At 40.8% G+C, this 16096-nt stretch overlaps 1 protein-coding gene across 1 annotated transcript; it reads right to left on the reverse strand.

Moving 5' to 3' along the window:
- Nucleotides 1-6648: 6648 nt before the first annotated feature.
- Nucleotides 6649-10195, reverse strand: LOC147899514 (putative receptor-like protein kinase At1g49730). The gene is made up of 7 exons (XM_087378298.1): nt 9054-10195; nt 8609-8867; nt 8401-8453; nt 8190-8266; nt 7980-8069; nt 7735-7819; nt 6649-7628 (listed from the first exon to the last, which is right to left on the reverse strand). The coding sequence occupies exons 1-7, from the start codon at nt 9421-9423 to the stop codon at nt 7120-7122; spliced, it is 1443 nt and encodes a 480-aa protein (XP_087234424.1). The 5' UTR covers nt 9424-10195; the 3' UTR covers nt 6649-7119.
- Between the last annotated feature and the right edge of the window lie 5901 nt (nt 10196-16096).

The following is a 16096-nucleotide window of genomic DNA, read 5'->3' on the forward strand; positions in this document are numbered from 1 at the left end:
TATGGCATAGGCCACCCTCAATCTTGTTTCATCAAGATTTCCAAGATCCCTAACCCATGACTCTAAGGCTTGGCACAATAAACTCCATTGGCATAACTTCTTCTATCCCAAACGTCAGGCTACATGGTGTGTAGTTCGTAGCAACTTTGTAGGCCGTTCAGTATGCCCATAGTGTTGCAGTGAGTCTATGCTCCCAGTCATTGTGACTGGCCTCAATCATGCCTGTCATAATGTGGCACAAAAACTTATTTGAGCTTTTGACTTGACCATTCACTTTGGGGTATTATGGGGTGGATTTCCAATGCACAGTGAGGAATTCACTCATCAATATACGCATCATGCCATTTACGAAGTGCGTCCCTTTGTCACGCACCATTTCAAGTGGAAGGCCAAAGTGGGATATTACATTCTCGTATAGAAACTTAGTGGTTGCTCTCACATTCACTTTCCTTGTGGCTCTAGCCTCTGCCCACTTGGCGAAATAGTCCGTGGCCACTATGACTTCATTTGCGAAGAGCGTTGGCCACCATAATCTAGCTTGTAATACTTTACGAGTCGTAAGCTCTCCCATGAAGTGACCACTAGCAATGCCTAAATGAGATTCCTCCAGAACTTCCACAAATTCATCTTATTGGACATGGTGACACATAATGCCATCCTTCCCCATCCGGTAAAGTTGTTCGGCTATTAATTGATATGGGGCTATTCCCACCTCCCTTGCCACGATGAGACACCCATTGCTACTAGCCTCGTGTCTCTGCCTCCACCACCCCCACCTCTGCCCCTTCTCGCTCCACCCCATGCTCCACTGGCACTCCCACCTTATGCCTTCTATGGATATCAGAGCATATCAACTCCGAGGACGTCTCATACACTCTTAATCAATTAGGGGAGATCTTTGAGGATAAGAAGGGGAAATAGGTGATTGCTCATATGAGGAGCTTGATGTTAATATATTTTCTTAAGGATGCCCTTGTTCAATCACAGTGAGGCAACAAAGAATGTTGTCATAGAGGAGCTCAAGAGGAAATTTCCAAACCCTCTAGATTGAGTTTAATTTTGATTACATAAGATATTGCACAAGCATATGTCTCCAATGTCGTAGGTTAAAGATAAGAGATAGGTTGAAGGTTGGCAAGAGTAAGCCTTTGTGGGTACATAGAGACGATTGGAATTTTTTGAAGAAAGAGTTTAAAGAGCGCCTGGAGAAGTGTAATACTCAAAGGAGGGTGGCGATAAGATGGCCGAACACTGTAGGTACTTTGCACCTCAGGAGTGATGGAAGGGCAGGCAACGAGGCATGGGTGGTAAGTCTATTTCTCTTATTTTTTATTATTCTATATGTTTAATTATCCATATATGGCACTTCATTTAAGTCTCTTAATTTGGGTCCATAGAAATCTGTGATTGGCCGTACTCCTACAAAAGAGGAGTATAGGTATGCATGGAAAGTAGGGCTGAGGCAATTTATCTAGGAGCTAGAGCATTAGGGGTACATGATCAATGGGCTGCGATGACTGCTTGGCATGCAAGTCTACCCCAATCATCGTTGTTCTCAAACATGTTTTATTGTACCATTGATCTTACAATTAAGATGTAATCTTATTTTTTATATTGTTTCATTCTTAGGATGGTAGTATGGATACCCAAGATAATACAGAGGGGGAGGAGCTTGTAGGTGGAGACCCTAGGGAGAGAGAGGACACGAAGGGATCAAGAAATGGCGGAGAAGCCAAGGGATTAGGTAGAGGGGAAGAGGCCAAGGGATTAGATAGAGGCGGGGTAGATTCTAGTAGTTTGGAAGTTGGATTAGTAGTAGTTTTTCCCTTTTGTATTTATCATAGCTTCGGCAAATTTTCCATTTTGTATTTAGCATACATTCGACAATTTTGCCATTTTGTATTTAGCTTACTTTCGGCAATTTTGTCATTTTGTATTTAGCATATCTTCGGCAATTTTGCCATTTTGTATCTCATCTTTAAATTATGTACTACCCTCTTCAAAAGGGACATTTTGTAATTAGACATGATGATTTGAGAGTTTTAGGCATGAATTTTGTAGGGGCATAACATACATACAATAGTGGGGCTGAAATGAGCCCCGTTCTATCCCATAAATATTTTTAAATGCTTTTGTAAAGCATTGGTATATACTCAGGGGGTTCACTATGTATAAACCCTCTATATCATGTGCATTTAAGGCCTATTTGTAAAATCCCTTATCTGTAACTTTTCCTTTAATTAAATGTACCCTTTCTCTGTACAAATCTGTAAATTTTTTCCAAAATCATTTTAAAAACTCCCTTACGTAAATTAATTTTTGTAAAATTTAGATATTTAAAATATCCTTCTATTGAACTCACGTGATAGGGTTACATATGATGACTGACCCCCCCGAGGGTATATATCGACACTTTACCAGTGTCGGTATATGCCGATGGTTATTAGTGTTGGTGTATATCGACAATTTTTTGATGCTTTGTGCCTACAGAAAAAAACAAAATTAGTGTTATTTTCATTGGTATTGGTGTCAAAAATTGACCGCTACCTTGTAGTGGACACTCACATTAAGTCTAAGCCAGCCCGACTTAGAAATTAACTAGTATATGACCCAAAATAGCCCAAAATTTAAACTTAACTAATATTTAACTACTAGAAAACACAACAATTTCAACTACCAATCTGGTCATTCATCAATTAGACAATAACAATATATTGTTGTAAAATATATTATTGTTCAACCATGCTAGTTTAGGACAATAGTACTTGACATAAACCAACATGGTGATATATTGCATGGTTTTCCAACCATTGGACTGGTTTAAGTCCAAGCTAGCCCAGTTTAGAAATTAAACAATTAAACTATTCCAAAACTCATTCATAGACAACCACCGGGCTGGTGAAATACATAGTTGTTCAACCACACTAGTTTAGGACAATCACATAATTGGTGTTTGACCTAAACTAGCATGCTGATATATTAGATGATGTTCCAACCCACCGAAATGGTTAGAATAATCATATTAAGTCCAAGATAGGCTCAATCCCAGTTTAGAAATTAAATTAAATAATTAGGGTATTCCAAAACTCATTCACAAACAACCACTGGGTTAGTTTAGGCAACCACTGACCTGCATTGTATCAAGCATGTGTATGATTTACTCGTCCCACTGCTTGCGTCCCGTCCGCTTTTTAAAGATGTTCTTCATATTTGGAGAAACTCATGCTAGAACATTGTCACTCGATTAATAACTTCTGCAAGTAGACTGTCTCTCCTTTTCTTGCATTCTGTTGAAGCCCATAGCCTTCTCAGATTGGGATGATCCTACATTGCTTTTGCTCTACATCCAACTGTTGGAGCTATGTTGGTCCTTCTTATTGACAACATCTTCGACATTGTGCACTCAAGCCATTTCTCCTTTATTTCAAAGGATACCAACATAGCTAATGTTTCCCTCTTTGCAGCTAACTGATCCAAGTTGTGCATTCCTCTCATTTTCTATAAGAGAGCATTCTCTCTTGGGCATGTATCTCTCGAGATGTTGGTAGGATTGTCACTCTACAATTTTAGGCTAAAGCTTGTGGTGAATATCAAGATGTTATTGCCTCGAATGCTTTCACCAAATGTGAGACCACAACCCATGTCCTTTGCTACGATGGAAATGATTGAATGCGTGCATTTGCAACTGCTTCCTGTTGTTGCTCTGTAAGGAGTCTTCTTTCTTCTCATTGTTTCTCCCTCTGCAAATGTTGCAAAAGTGTCTTCCATTTCTGTTTCAATACCATGCCATTTCTTTCCTCGCCCAACAATCTGTTCCTTATGCCTTGATCAAGCTTTTTAACTTACATCTTTGTCTGGTTCTTTTGCAAGCCATGACGAGCTACATCTTGCCATTGATGCCATCGATATGATCCATGAACTGCCACCAGAATAGAGATCAACTATCTTGTGAGGCTAGCAAAGAATAGAAGACGATTTACCCGAGTAAGAAGATAATGCCAAACCAGAAGAACGAGGTAATGTCGAGACTTTGCATGAGGTACGTTGTAGGGCCGAAGGAGGAGAATGTACTTTACAGGGTGGCAGGAGGAGGATGCACTCTAATATTCAAAGATTTGTAGGGCAAGAGGTGAAATTTTTTAAAAATGTGTATAATTTTTAGCTGCCATGATTATTCCCCTCCGATGAACACATTAGCAAAATTGGATATACCAGTTGCTCTCAAGCAAGTGCAATGTGGTGGAATTTGCTTCAAATTACAAATAGGCCAAAGGGCACGATATCGGGTTTGATACAATGCAATGACCTTTAATATACTTATGAGCCATAGAGCAAGGAATTGCATGGAAAAAGAACTAATACAAATTTGTAAATAGTGTTGGGTTTATTAAAGATCTTTGCACATGCACAAATTGCACAGTTTGAACTTCTTCTATTCTATGGTGAATCTAAATACCAATCTCACCAACTACTATCAATGTTTTAAGACCACCATGCACTAGTCCCACTAGTTTGGCTTCCATTTTTAAAATTTGTTTTTGTTTTCAATAAGATAAGAAAAAGATATGGGGTGTGCCCCCCAATGGGTGTGCATAACTTTAGCACAATGTTGGAGGGCCCTTAAACCACATCTAACGTTTTCAATTATGTGTCCTTTGGTTGAGGAGAAGCACAAGTAGTGTACTTTTGATTGATTACTTGGTTGCATGTATATGTAGAACAAAGTTTTGATGTTTTTGAATAAATTGTTATATCCTATACTCCTCAAGATGCATGCTTCACATGCAACATAGAATTTGTAATGCTTTAACGATCTCATTGCAGATCTTTATTCCATATGGTTTTAGTCTCATGTCCAAGATTGAATGTGTACTACAACTTGAAGACAAAGTTTGTCAAATTCCAATGAGCAATACATAAGTTATGGATGAGGCAATACATATATGCAAAAAATGCCTTGAACCTCACCAAAGATAGCTATACCAAGCAAACATTGACAGTTTCAATAAAAGAAAGCTAAAACTTCAAAAGTAAAAACCAAGGTTTATTGTAATGTGAATGTAGAATTAGAGTTTTGGCTTACAAGTTTTATTTTGAGGTCTTAAAAACCACTATTTGTTAGGTCATCTTTGTTGTAACTTTTAAAAAAAAAAAGAAACCTATGTAAATAGAGTTTACAATATGTGACTTTAAATGCTTTCGAATTTCTAAAAATAAGTTTTTGGTGAATGCTATATTCTACTAGTTCATTTTATTACATTTTTTAAAACAATTGGGCCACCTATTTGAGGGCCCTCCAAAAAGCTATGTAGATTGTCATTTTGATTAAGCAATCATTGGAAATATAAATGAAAGTCCTTGTCTCACAAGGAAGGATACCATGCGAAAGAGGCATATAATGGTAGTAGGATGTCTCTAAAAGATAAAAGTGCCGTGAGAATCTAGATGACAAAAACATGGTGTTGTGGTGTTTGTAATGCATTTGCACATATAATGAGGCACAAATTGCAAGGAGCCTTTTTTCATGATGTTGTGTTTGTAATGCATTTGCACATATAACGAGAAGGCACAATGTGCAAGGAGCCTTTTTCCAAAGAGAACATTTTCAAAGAGTGCATAGAAAAAGACAATACGTGGACAATACAAACAAAGTTGGTGAAACCACTATAGCCTTGTTATATATAGCTATTGATATGACTAGAATTAAATGGAGGAAAGGAAAAGTTGTGGAACCATTATATCCTTTGTTAAGTATGGTCTTATTATTAGGCATAGAGTTTTGGAGAGGTTAAAGGAGAAGATCATTCTCTCTCAAGGGAGGGAGATATATGAGTAAGCATGTATTTAAGATATCCTTGTATAACAAATTTATATTTTTTTAAATAATTATTTAAATCCTTTCATATGTATGAATGTTTGGAAGTTGAACTTACAACTCCCCTTATATATCTACAAAAATAAATTACAATGGCATGAGTAAGTCCCCAACTTTAAACAAGCTATGGTTGACTGACATAGCACTAAAATCTTCAACAGAAGTAAATATTGAATTAAGTGTAACTATCATGGCCCAAACTTAGAAAGTCAATCTTGACAAAAGAAAATCTAACCCTAAATGCAATACCTATGCATGGTAAAATAAAGACCTGTACTACATTACATATTGTAAGGTAGATGCAATACCTATGCATGGTAAAACTAAAGTACTATTTTACATGTTATAAGATGGTGACTTGAGAGCACTCTTCAAAGAATTTTGACAAACTTTGTGTAATGAGACTCCACATTTACACATGAGATGTATTTATACTTCACCTCTTTTCTCTAGTCTCTTTCACTCATCTACTTAGAGTACAAGATCAACATCATATTTTTCCAATACACATGTCATCGATCCATTGACACAATCTACTCTACCAATCACATAATTTCTCATAGTATTCTATGGCACCACATTTCTCAACACCCCAAAGCGACTTTACACTTATAATGACATTCCAAAGGCAGGGCCTTAGTGGGATCCCCACCTTGTTTAGTAGGTTGAGGATAAACGCATTGTAGAATGATTCCAAGAAAAAGCATCCAACTCAATTAACTTTTCTAAAAATGACAATGGGAAATTCACAAAAAGCATCTAATTCTCTTGAAATAACAAACCTTAAGGTTTCTGTATGTGGTAAGAAAAATGTTTTCTGTGAACATTGCAGCACACCCCACGCAGCCCCTTACAATCATCCACTATTGTACACTCCAAGTCTTGCTGCTCAGAAGCAAACTACAGAACTTGCGCGAGAGATGAGGTTGTGTACAAGAGGACTATACCCTAGCAGCATCGATAGGATGTATTGAGCGCATGCCTCATCCATCTTGTTGTCACGATTCCTATTTTCATATCCAATTCCTGTGCAATACTTTATTTCAAAATAGTGGAGTAGTACGCTGCTTTTCAGACACTCAAGTATCTTGCACAGATCAGGAAGATCAGGATTCAGCAGGACGCTGCTCAGCTGGCAATTCTCAGCACACTTGTCGGTCGGCCACAAACCTGAGCAGTGACGAATCCACATTCGATGTGTGGGAAATCGGGATTCAGACGCATTGCGAAACAGCTTCATGCGTTCACTGTCGATCTGAAACGGAAGTTACAGACGTGGTGTCGAACCGATACGCTTTGTTGAACGAGGATGTGAAGCTTGATAGTCCCGACTTGCCCGTTGCATTCGGGATGCTTGCATTCGATGCCGCTTCTTTTCCATCGCTATCTCTGGCGTTGCCTGATGTCCCTCTTTGCAATGCACTTGTGCTTCCTTTATCAAGCCTCTCATATAGGAAGCTCAGAACTTGCCGGATAGTCGGCCTCAGCTTTCCCTCTTTTTGTGTGCACATCTTCACGAGACTAGCAAGACTCCGCAACTCCTCTAGGTCGTAATCTTCTTCCAGCTCTGGATCTACCATCAGAGGAATCTTAGAATCCGCTGCCAAGTATGGCTGAGCCCATAAGACGAGGTTCCTGTTGTCTTGGACAGCACCTCGAGCAGTTATAAGCTCCAAAAGCAGCACACCATAGCTGTAAATGTCACTCTTGACAGTCAACTGTCGTGTTGTGACGTATTCCGGATCCAAGTACCCTGCCAAGAATTCGTCGCTGTGGTAATGAGAAAAGAGAGAAGAGAACTGAATCCTGATGAAAAAAACGGGAAGTACTACGAGTCCCGTTGTCAACCAAGTTATCACCTGGAGTCCCACGCACATCTGTGCTGACTTGCTCATAGTTTGATGCTACAGTTGGTGTGGCATGGGCGAGACCGAAGTCGGCTACCTAGTGCACGAATAGCCCCCAAGAATCAAGCTTGATGACATTACTCAAAGAGCAGAATTGGAGAACTTCAAGATAGTTAGCACGGTTAAAGCAGTGGGCATCCCATCTTAAAAATGTTCCACGGGAGTCTATTCGAATTCAAGTGGGCATTATAGCGAACCTTGGCCCCAAAGTGTTGATCAAGTAGGATGTTGCTCGACTTAATGTCCCGGTGGCACAGGGCTGGGTCACAGAAGAAGTGAAGATATTCCTTCAAGAACCAACGAGAGAGATTCGACAAAGTAAGGGTCGCAAATGCAAAATGTCATCTCGTTGTAAGGCAAGAAATTAGCTAAGAAAGAACACATTTAAAATAATGCCAAATACTAACCAGGGCAGCAGCTACGTCAATAGCTATCTGTATCCTAGTTTGCCAATGCAACGGAGCTTTATTGTGTCCCGCTACACCTGTCCATGCCAACAGAGCTCATTTGCATAACATCGTAATAGCAGAACAGGACGAAAATTGTCTATATTCCACACAACAGAAGCCTTATCCAGAGACTCGAAAGTGTACAAAGGGGTGCTGGATATGGCTGTACCTTGTAAGTGTTCTTTGAGACTACCGTTCTCCATAAATTCATAAATCAAAAACCTGAATCATGCAAAAGAAATCACTCCGGTAATCATGCAAAAGAAATCACTCCGGTTCCCAAATTCACAGCATCCCTGAGCCCAACTATACAGTGAATTTTCTTGGACGAGGGCGACGACAGTCTTTCAAGGCATTCAAGGGGAATCTGCGTGTACCTTTCAGTTTTAGTGATGCAGAAGCCCCTGAGTGTAACAAGATTACGGTGATGTAGGCGTCCCAGGAACTCCATTTCTTTGCAAAACTCTCGTTCCCGCTGGCGGGATACTCGGCACATCCTTTTCACGGCAGCTACAAGTCCATCGTCAAATCGCGCCTTGTATACAGTTCCAAAGCCGCCCTTTCCAATTATCGTACTGAAATCGTCTGTCGCTTTGTGAATTTCTGAATACTTGAAACGCCTAAATGTAGTCGAATCTGCACGTAGAAAGGAGCAATGTGGATTATGCTGCATCTTGTCTTAAGCTGCTTTGTTGCTAACAAGAAATCCGTTCAAAAGATAGTGATCCCAGTGAGGTAGCAGATTACATGCGCATGGCAGTCAACCGAAGGAAGCAAATGAAAAACAAGGGCTTTGACGCCGTATAGGCCGCAGGCCTTTACCTCTCAACCATTTCGTCAAAGGATTTTTGGGGCTCTGAAGTAGATCTTTGCTCCATACTGGCAATCCAGATGCTTCATTTGCTGGCATGTCCAATTGCTTCTTCTGTTTTTGGATTAGAAAAACGAGTAACCAAAGCAGCATCAAGGCAGTCACCGTGACGAGAACACCCAGCACTGCAATAAGAGTCAAGTGGGACGCCGGCCCTGAGGGACGTTCCACAGCTGTGAAGTTGTGTTGGGAAGAGGGAGGCAAAAGTGGATTGGGTGGAAGGGCCGGCAGAGTGACGGAGGAATTGGATGGAAGGGAGGGTAGTGGGACGGATGGAAGAGAAGGCAGTGCTGTGGGAGGGGCATAACGAGTTCTTCCCATTGCAGCTGTGATTAAGCTACTCGCTCCTCCTCAGCGAAACTAGTCGAGAAGCTGTGTAGTCAACGAGGGAGACGGGACTGGATTCTCCATTAAAGAGAGCATCTTTGCAATGCGCCGGTTTACTTGCAGGTGAGCAGACGTCGAGCAGACGAAGACTCGAGAGTGGAGTTATGACAGGAAATCGAGTAGAGCAGCAGTGACGACTCGAATTCTTAATAGTGTGGAACCTATGGATCTGCTAATGGTCCTCAGAGCTCGTAACGCATTCCTATGGTCTATCGGCTGCCTGGAGGCTAGAGGTGGCAGGCAATATTATATATCTCTATTTTGCTGCAGCATCTAAAAGAGAGCAAGGAGACTGTAGTGCGCTGCAGCGCTGGTATGGTGAAGTGTCTCGAATCTAGCATCTAAAGAAAGTTCGCAGATCTTTGACAGTTTGAGGTCCTGAAGGTGCATACAGGATCCATGCCGCAGCTAATGCCTGTCAAGGAATAGTCTCGGGACGCCGAGTTGGCAGTTTCTAGATGATAAGGAGCAAGAAAGCGAGTGGACTTTGAGAGGAGGTTGTTGTGCAATGTGGTGAGCATCCGGTCCCCAGACACCAGCGTGGGCGAAAGTAAAAGCGAAGGAGGAGACGAGAAGAATGTGCAGGGAGGCGTACCTAGGAGATATGAAGGCGAGCAAGGGGAGGAGAGAAAAGATGGGGAGAGGAGGGAGTAAATGCCAAGGGCCGGAAGGAGGAGGGGGGATCAGACGGGCGGTGATCGAGATCAGTTGTGTTGGAGGCTATGTAGTATGGAGGATGGAGGTATACGGGAAGGTGTAAGGGAGGAGCAGAGGAGGAGCAGAAGTTGTTTTGGAGGGACGGTGGCTATGGCGGGTGGACTGTGGACTGTGATTTGTTGCAGTAGACGAGGAAGAACTTTGCTAATTTGTTGTTTGTTTTGTTTTGTTTTGTTTTCGTCGTTGGATTTTGGGCATTGAGAATTTGAAATTTGTTTTATGGGTTTACGTGCATGGCTTTGGGATACGTGCATGGCCACCCTCCCTCGCAAGTCCCAAGTCCCTCTCTCCCTCTCTCCCTCTCTCTCTCTCTCTCTCTCTCTTTCTTGTCACTTTCAAATTTCAAACGAATCCATCACCATTCCAAAACGCTCCTTCTTCTTGCTACAGCTCACCCCCTCGAAGCAAGTGTTCACTCACTTGCTCTACCAATCCAAACCACTCCCCCGTGCATTAGAAAACAAGGTGGCAATGCCACTCACTCCTTGCAAAAGGAAAGAGAAGTTAGGCTTGGGATGCCTCGATCTAACCGTAAAGATCCAACTAACTACAATTACCACTATCATTACACTTAATAGCAGCCTAAACAAGTCAACATGACTTTTCTCAAAGGAATACCATCATCTACACAAAACCACACCTGTTCCATAGGCCCCTTGCAGGGCCAAAAAGAAGCAACTAAGAGCGTGTTCCCAGGATACTCCGGACGAGTGAAAATGCCACGAAATGCTAGTGAATTGACCTATTCCCACCCATAGCGCCTAGAATTTTGATGCCAAAAGGAAGCACCTGCAATGCCCCAGTCTAGACGGGAAAAACCCCTCTCTACCCGAGCATTGCGAGGCTAAGTCTAAGAATAAATAAGAAGACAATGCAACCCAGGAAATTGCCAAGAGTCGATTGGGCCACCAACGTGGATTCAAAAGCAAGGAGCCAGAAAAGTAGCACCTATGCAAAAGCGAGTTCGTGGGGATGATTGTTGAGCTACACGATTGACTACCAGGAGTCCTACCATTTTCGCAAGCCCTAACATTCGTGGAAAAACACTCTAAGTGTACACTCACTTGCTCCACGAGTCCTAACCAATGCTTAGGAGAAAAAAAGAAGAAGCTCAACTAGCTCTTTTCCTATTTGAATGGCAATTTGAACTTCTAACTAGAAATCATCCAATGCTACAACTAAAAAGTCTAAAGTTCTAACCCACTAGTTTCCTATTGACTAGCATTCCAACCAACCAATTTGAAATTTTAACCAATCGAATGATAAGATGAGGCTCTCTTTTCTCAAACTCTGGTCCAAACTCACATAATGATCACATTCAGTTGTTTCATGCAATCTATTTAGACTAGACTACATCAAGTTTTCCTCAAGGCAACTTCTTGCTACTTGCTAACTTCTAGTCCAATACAAACCTTATTCAACATTTGCATTTTTGTAGTGTCTACAACTTTCTAATTGGTTGGAGGAGCTTTCTAAATTGTTGGAGTACTTAATCCATATGGCTCTTCCACAAACCACTCTATAGGGCCACTTCAAACTTCAAGGTGCAAGTTGGAGTACCACCTTTGCTAATATATATATCTATATATATATATATATATATACTCTCATTCCTTCCATATAAAAACCACATGGACAATGCAAGTAGGTCATTGGGAGTCATTTAGATATGGTCCTATCTTCATCGTCTAGTGGATTTACTCCTAGTATCTTGGAGTCAAACCCCCACTCATATTTATGAACACACCTACCAATGCTCATGTCCTATCTCGCCTCTTGAAATGTGGGCATATAGGATGTCTCCAAACGATTTCATGTGAGAACTTATCTTTAAACAAAAACAAATATCACTATTAAATAGGACAATTATTGATAGGTCAGCAGAGCTTTCCAATTTTGGCACATAATGGCTATACTTTGCATAAAAATTTGTAACTTCCAATTCTAATGCCTGATCAATATGATTCCAATGCCAATATTTTTTTAAAAATGTTAACAAAAATCACATGCTACAAACCAATATAATCTACAACTTCAAAAATCTACTTTACTTTACATTAATCACGTTGCTACATACCTTCCTAAAGCTATGCTTAAATTAACCCCTAACTTGACCTAACCCAATCTAACATAGCCCTTAACTTAACCCATGACCTAAACCTAGCTCAGTCCTAACCCAATCCATAGCCTAACGTCAGTCTCCCGTTAAACCTTTGGCCATAACCACTGCCTCTCTAGCTACCCCTTCCATCGTGCCATTGCTAGCTTGAAGCCAGCACACTATGCCGCATCCATCTTTGAAGTTCAATTAAATGCTTACACAATCCCTGGTAGTCGTAACTGGATAGCCACGCAATAAGGAAAGCCATGCAACAAGGAACACCATCATCAGAAGCTTGGAAAAGAAATGCCTGTCCAAGGATTCAACTCACCATGGACAGAATTCTGACAATCAAGCAACATCGAAACCAAGATCCTGTCACACAAATATATGTGAATATCTCCACAATTCCATTCTCTTGCCTTACTTCTCCCCACCCAAAGGAAAGATGATCAGTGCAATTTGAGTGCATGTGGACAACAAGCTGGGGAGTACTCACTAGGACTATGGAAAGTGAACCAAAGCTTGGGAGGTCCACAATGCAGCATGTGCCTGCTTGGTGTAGCAATGAAACAGTTTGCAATGAATAGTTTGCAAAGTGGTGTCCATGGTCATGGCTGTGAGGTAAGGAGAGATGTTGAGAGATGGCATGCAAGGTGGAGAGGGCCTAGAGAGAGGAAGGGCAAGGTGAGACTAGAAAGGTTGAGGGCTAATGAGACGTAGAGGGGAAGCGAGGGTTCTACTCTGCTCCACATAGTGAGGGGCAGGGATAATTATTTGAGGCAATGATTAATCCGCATATATACCTTAATATAACATCGAGGGGGTTGACATTTAACTTATGTAAATTTTTAGTTCGTGGGGTTTGAGAGGAGACTATTAATTGATTTTAGATTCTACTTATTACTGTACTTATTCCATAGTTGAAGACATATTACACACGCACACACACATCCCATCCCATTAGGGGGAGGTGTAAGGGAATACCTATTGGATATGAGGTTTTCCCATAGAAACTATTGTGAAATAGATCATTCATTTCTCTAAATTCCGGATATGATGAACAATATGAAAACCCAACATGTAGAGGGGTTTAATGTATGAATTTTAGATGTCTACCAATCCATGGATTGAATTAATATTTTTAAAGAAAGGGGGTGTGAATGCAGAATGGTACATTCATTTTTTAAAGGATGGGTATACATTTATATTTACCACTATGCTAAGACATATGAAAATGTATCTCTATTAGCACGCCCTACATTTGGAAAATTAAGAGGATTTTCCTTAAGGGGATATGCAGTAATTTTTTAAGGCTATGACTCAACCATGTTGTACCCCAATATAAATAGGTCCTACTAATCGAATAGATATGGTTGATCACGCTAGGATTACTAGAAAAAAATAAATTGAATTTCGTGAGGAAGTTAGAGGCCTAAGACATTGACACAATATATTGGATAATTGGAGACGCCCCCCCAAATTGAACCATCGAGGGGTCACTAATCCCTATCTACTGAGACGGCGGATTTAAGGGCTCCAAATTAGCCTCCAAAAGACAGATGCACACTGTAAGCGTAATAATGGAATTTATGACTAGCATCACTTGAGCCAAAAATGGATTTTTTGCCAGAGATTTGCGCTGGCAACGGGACTAAAAAATAGCCGCTAGGAATTCATTAACTGCAGTACTGAGATACAGCTATGCAAAGTATGCTTCACCTATTGCCTAGCTGAAAGAGCATCCAAAGCATTAGCCAAGTAACAATATGCTAGGTGGTAACTACGATACACTTGTTAGGAGATGAGTTACAAGATTGGGATAGACCATACGCTGTGGAGAACTGAAGGAGCTGGAGAAGTTCGGTCCAGATACCAATAGACTTGAACTCCATTGAAACTGCGAGCGTGGGAAATGATGGAACCCTCACAAGTAAGCGTGTTAACACGTGAGGCCTATTGAGTTTATATTCGTGAATGTCTATAGTGACATATTCACCATGTTGGTGCTTCACTCAATATAGAGTCGTTGCTCAAGCTTAGTAGCACATTACATTCCCTATAAGGTGGAATAGATAGTGTTTGTCATTTCAATAAAAGTTATGAGACTGTCATGCATTTCTATCGCCTTGTATAGATGTTCAAAAGCAAATAGACCTTAGAGCGAAGGTTTTACATAATAGAATGGGGAGTTGTACATGTGTGATGACATTTCCGAGCACTCTTGTAGCTCCACCTTCGTCTCTAAAATGCACATAATGATTCGATGGACGGACATCGGGTGAGATAGATCTTTGTTTAAGGCAATGTTATCACTTCTTACGCAAAGTCTAGTGCCCAGTATGCATATACAGGCATTCCTTTATGTGCCCTTATGTGGCTATTGTCTGTTACGTAGTTATGACTACAATAACGTCGAGTTTTGTCATACTACTACCTGCACATTCTCCACTTGTGATCTATTCCCCTTCCCATTTCTTATGATCTATTCCCCCTAACGATGCGAATAGATATGTAACTTGGAATACTAACGATGGGGAGCAAGGACACCGAAGATTCCTCCATGAGCTACAAGCACCTTGAGTATGAGCGATGCTTCGAAGATTTATCAGACTGTTTTTTTACGTAAATGTAGATTGTACGCTGATTGCAAGATTACCAAAGGGCCATAGTGTGAGGCAGCCCATTTTACTTCGGGGCCGACTAACTTTGTAATAAAGATCCCTGCTCCATGAAGGCTGAGGGTGCAATACGTGCCCTAGGATAGCCCAGAGCAAAACCCAGTGTAGCCCAAGTCAATTCCATCAACCACGAAGAGAGGTTAACAGGTGCCAAACATATTTTCAATGCAAATCATCCCCCTTGTACTCGAGGAACGGAAGAAAAAGAGTGGTGGAGAGCTCTGAAACCACAATGAACTCCTCCATTCATGCTTGCGCCCATTCCATAGTAGACTTGAATGTTGTGTATGAACACAGACTATGGATAGGAGCTAACATATGATATATAGAATGGAAATGGGCTTTGTGAGGTCTTTCGTCACGCATATGAATGCCTCAGTAATCGAAAATTCTCCCCACTTGTTGGAATACGTTCTATCAGTACAGTCGTTAGTTGCTCTTTCATGTGTGAATACGTTACCTGAGTGACTGAAGAACGGACTAATCAAGCACTCAATTCTCATAACGTAACTAAGTTGAATGAAGAGCCTCAGTCCTCTACCATCTCTAGCTTCATATCGGATCCCGCCGACCAGTTTAATGGTAATATTGTTTTTTCTTGGTCAAAGACAGGCTGAGGGTTCCTAGAGAGCCCCAGGATAGCCAGAGTTAGATAGAGTAGTAGCGATTATACCTTATAGGAACTAAACAAAGGTATAAAATGATCTACTGGAAGTAATACTATTCAATCCACCTGTAAGGAATGTGGAATATACATGAAAAACTTTGAAGTTGTATCCTTCATGGAATTGTGTGAATAATCGTACTTTTGAGTGCCCAACATTGCTTGTGTCGACCTTATAATTAATAGAGAAAGTAGCCTGTGTATTGGGAATTTTGAGATCCTTTTGGTAATGCTGAGACCATTAAGTTGAGCACTTTGATATGAGGGATTATGTAACAAATGTTTTAGAGGTTATTCAACTTGTCTTTTTAGTAGAACTAGTTTGCTGTCCAAGGTTTTATCACTATTGATAGATAAAGAGACATTTGGGAGTACTCATGGATTGGAGAAGGCATCACAGGAATCATCATTGATAAGATCCTATGACTGGGTTTTCAAGTTGCC

Source organism: Dipteris shenzhenensis, chromosome 8, assembly GCF_047967505.1.
Source record: "Dipteris shenzhenensis isolate YYH24624 ecotype China chromosome 8, Dip_SZ_1.0, whole genome shotgun sequence".
Lineage (NCBI taxonomy): Eukaryota > Viridiplantae > Streptophyta > Polypodiopsida > Gleicheniales > Dipteridaceae > Dipteris > Dipteris shenzhenensis.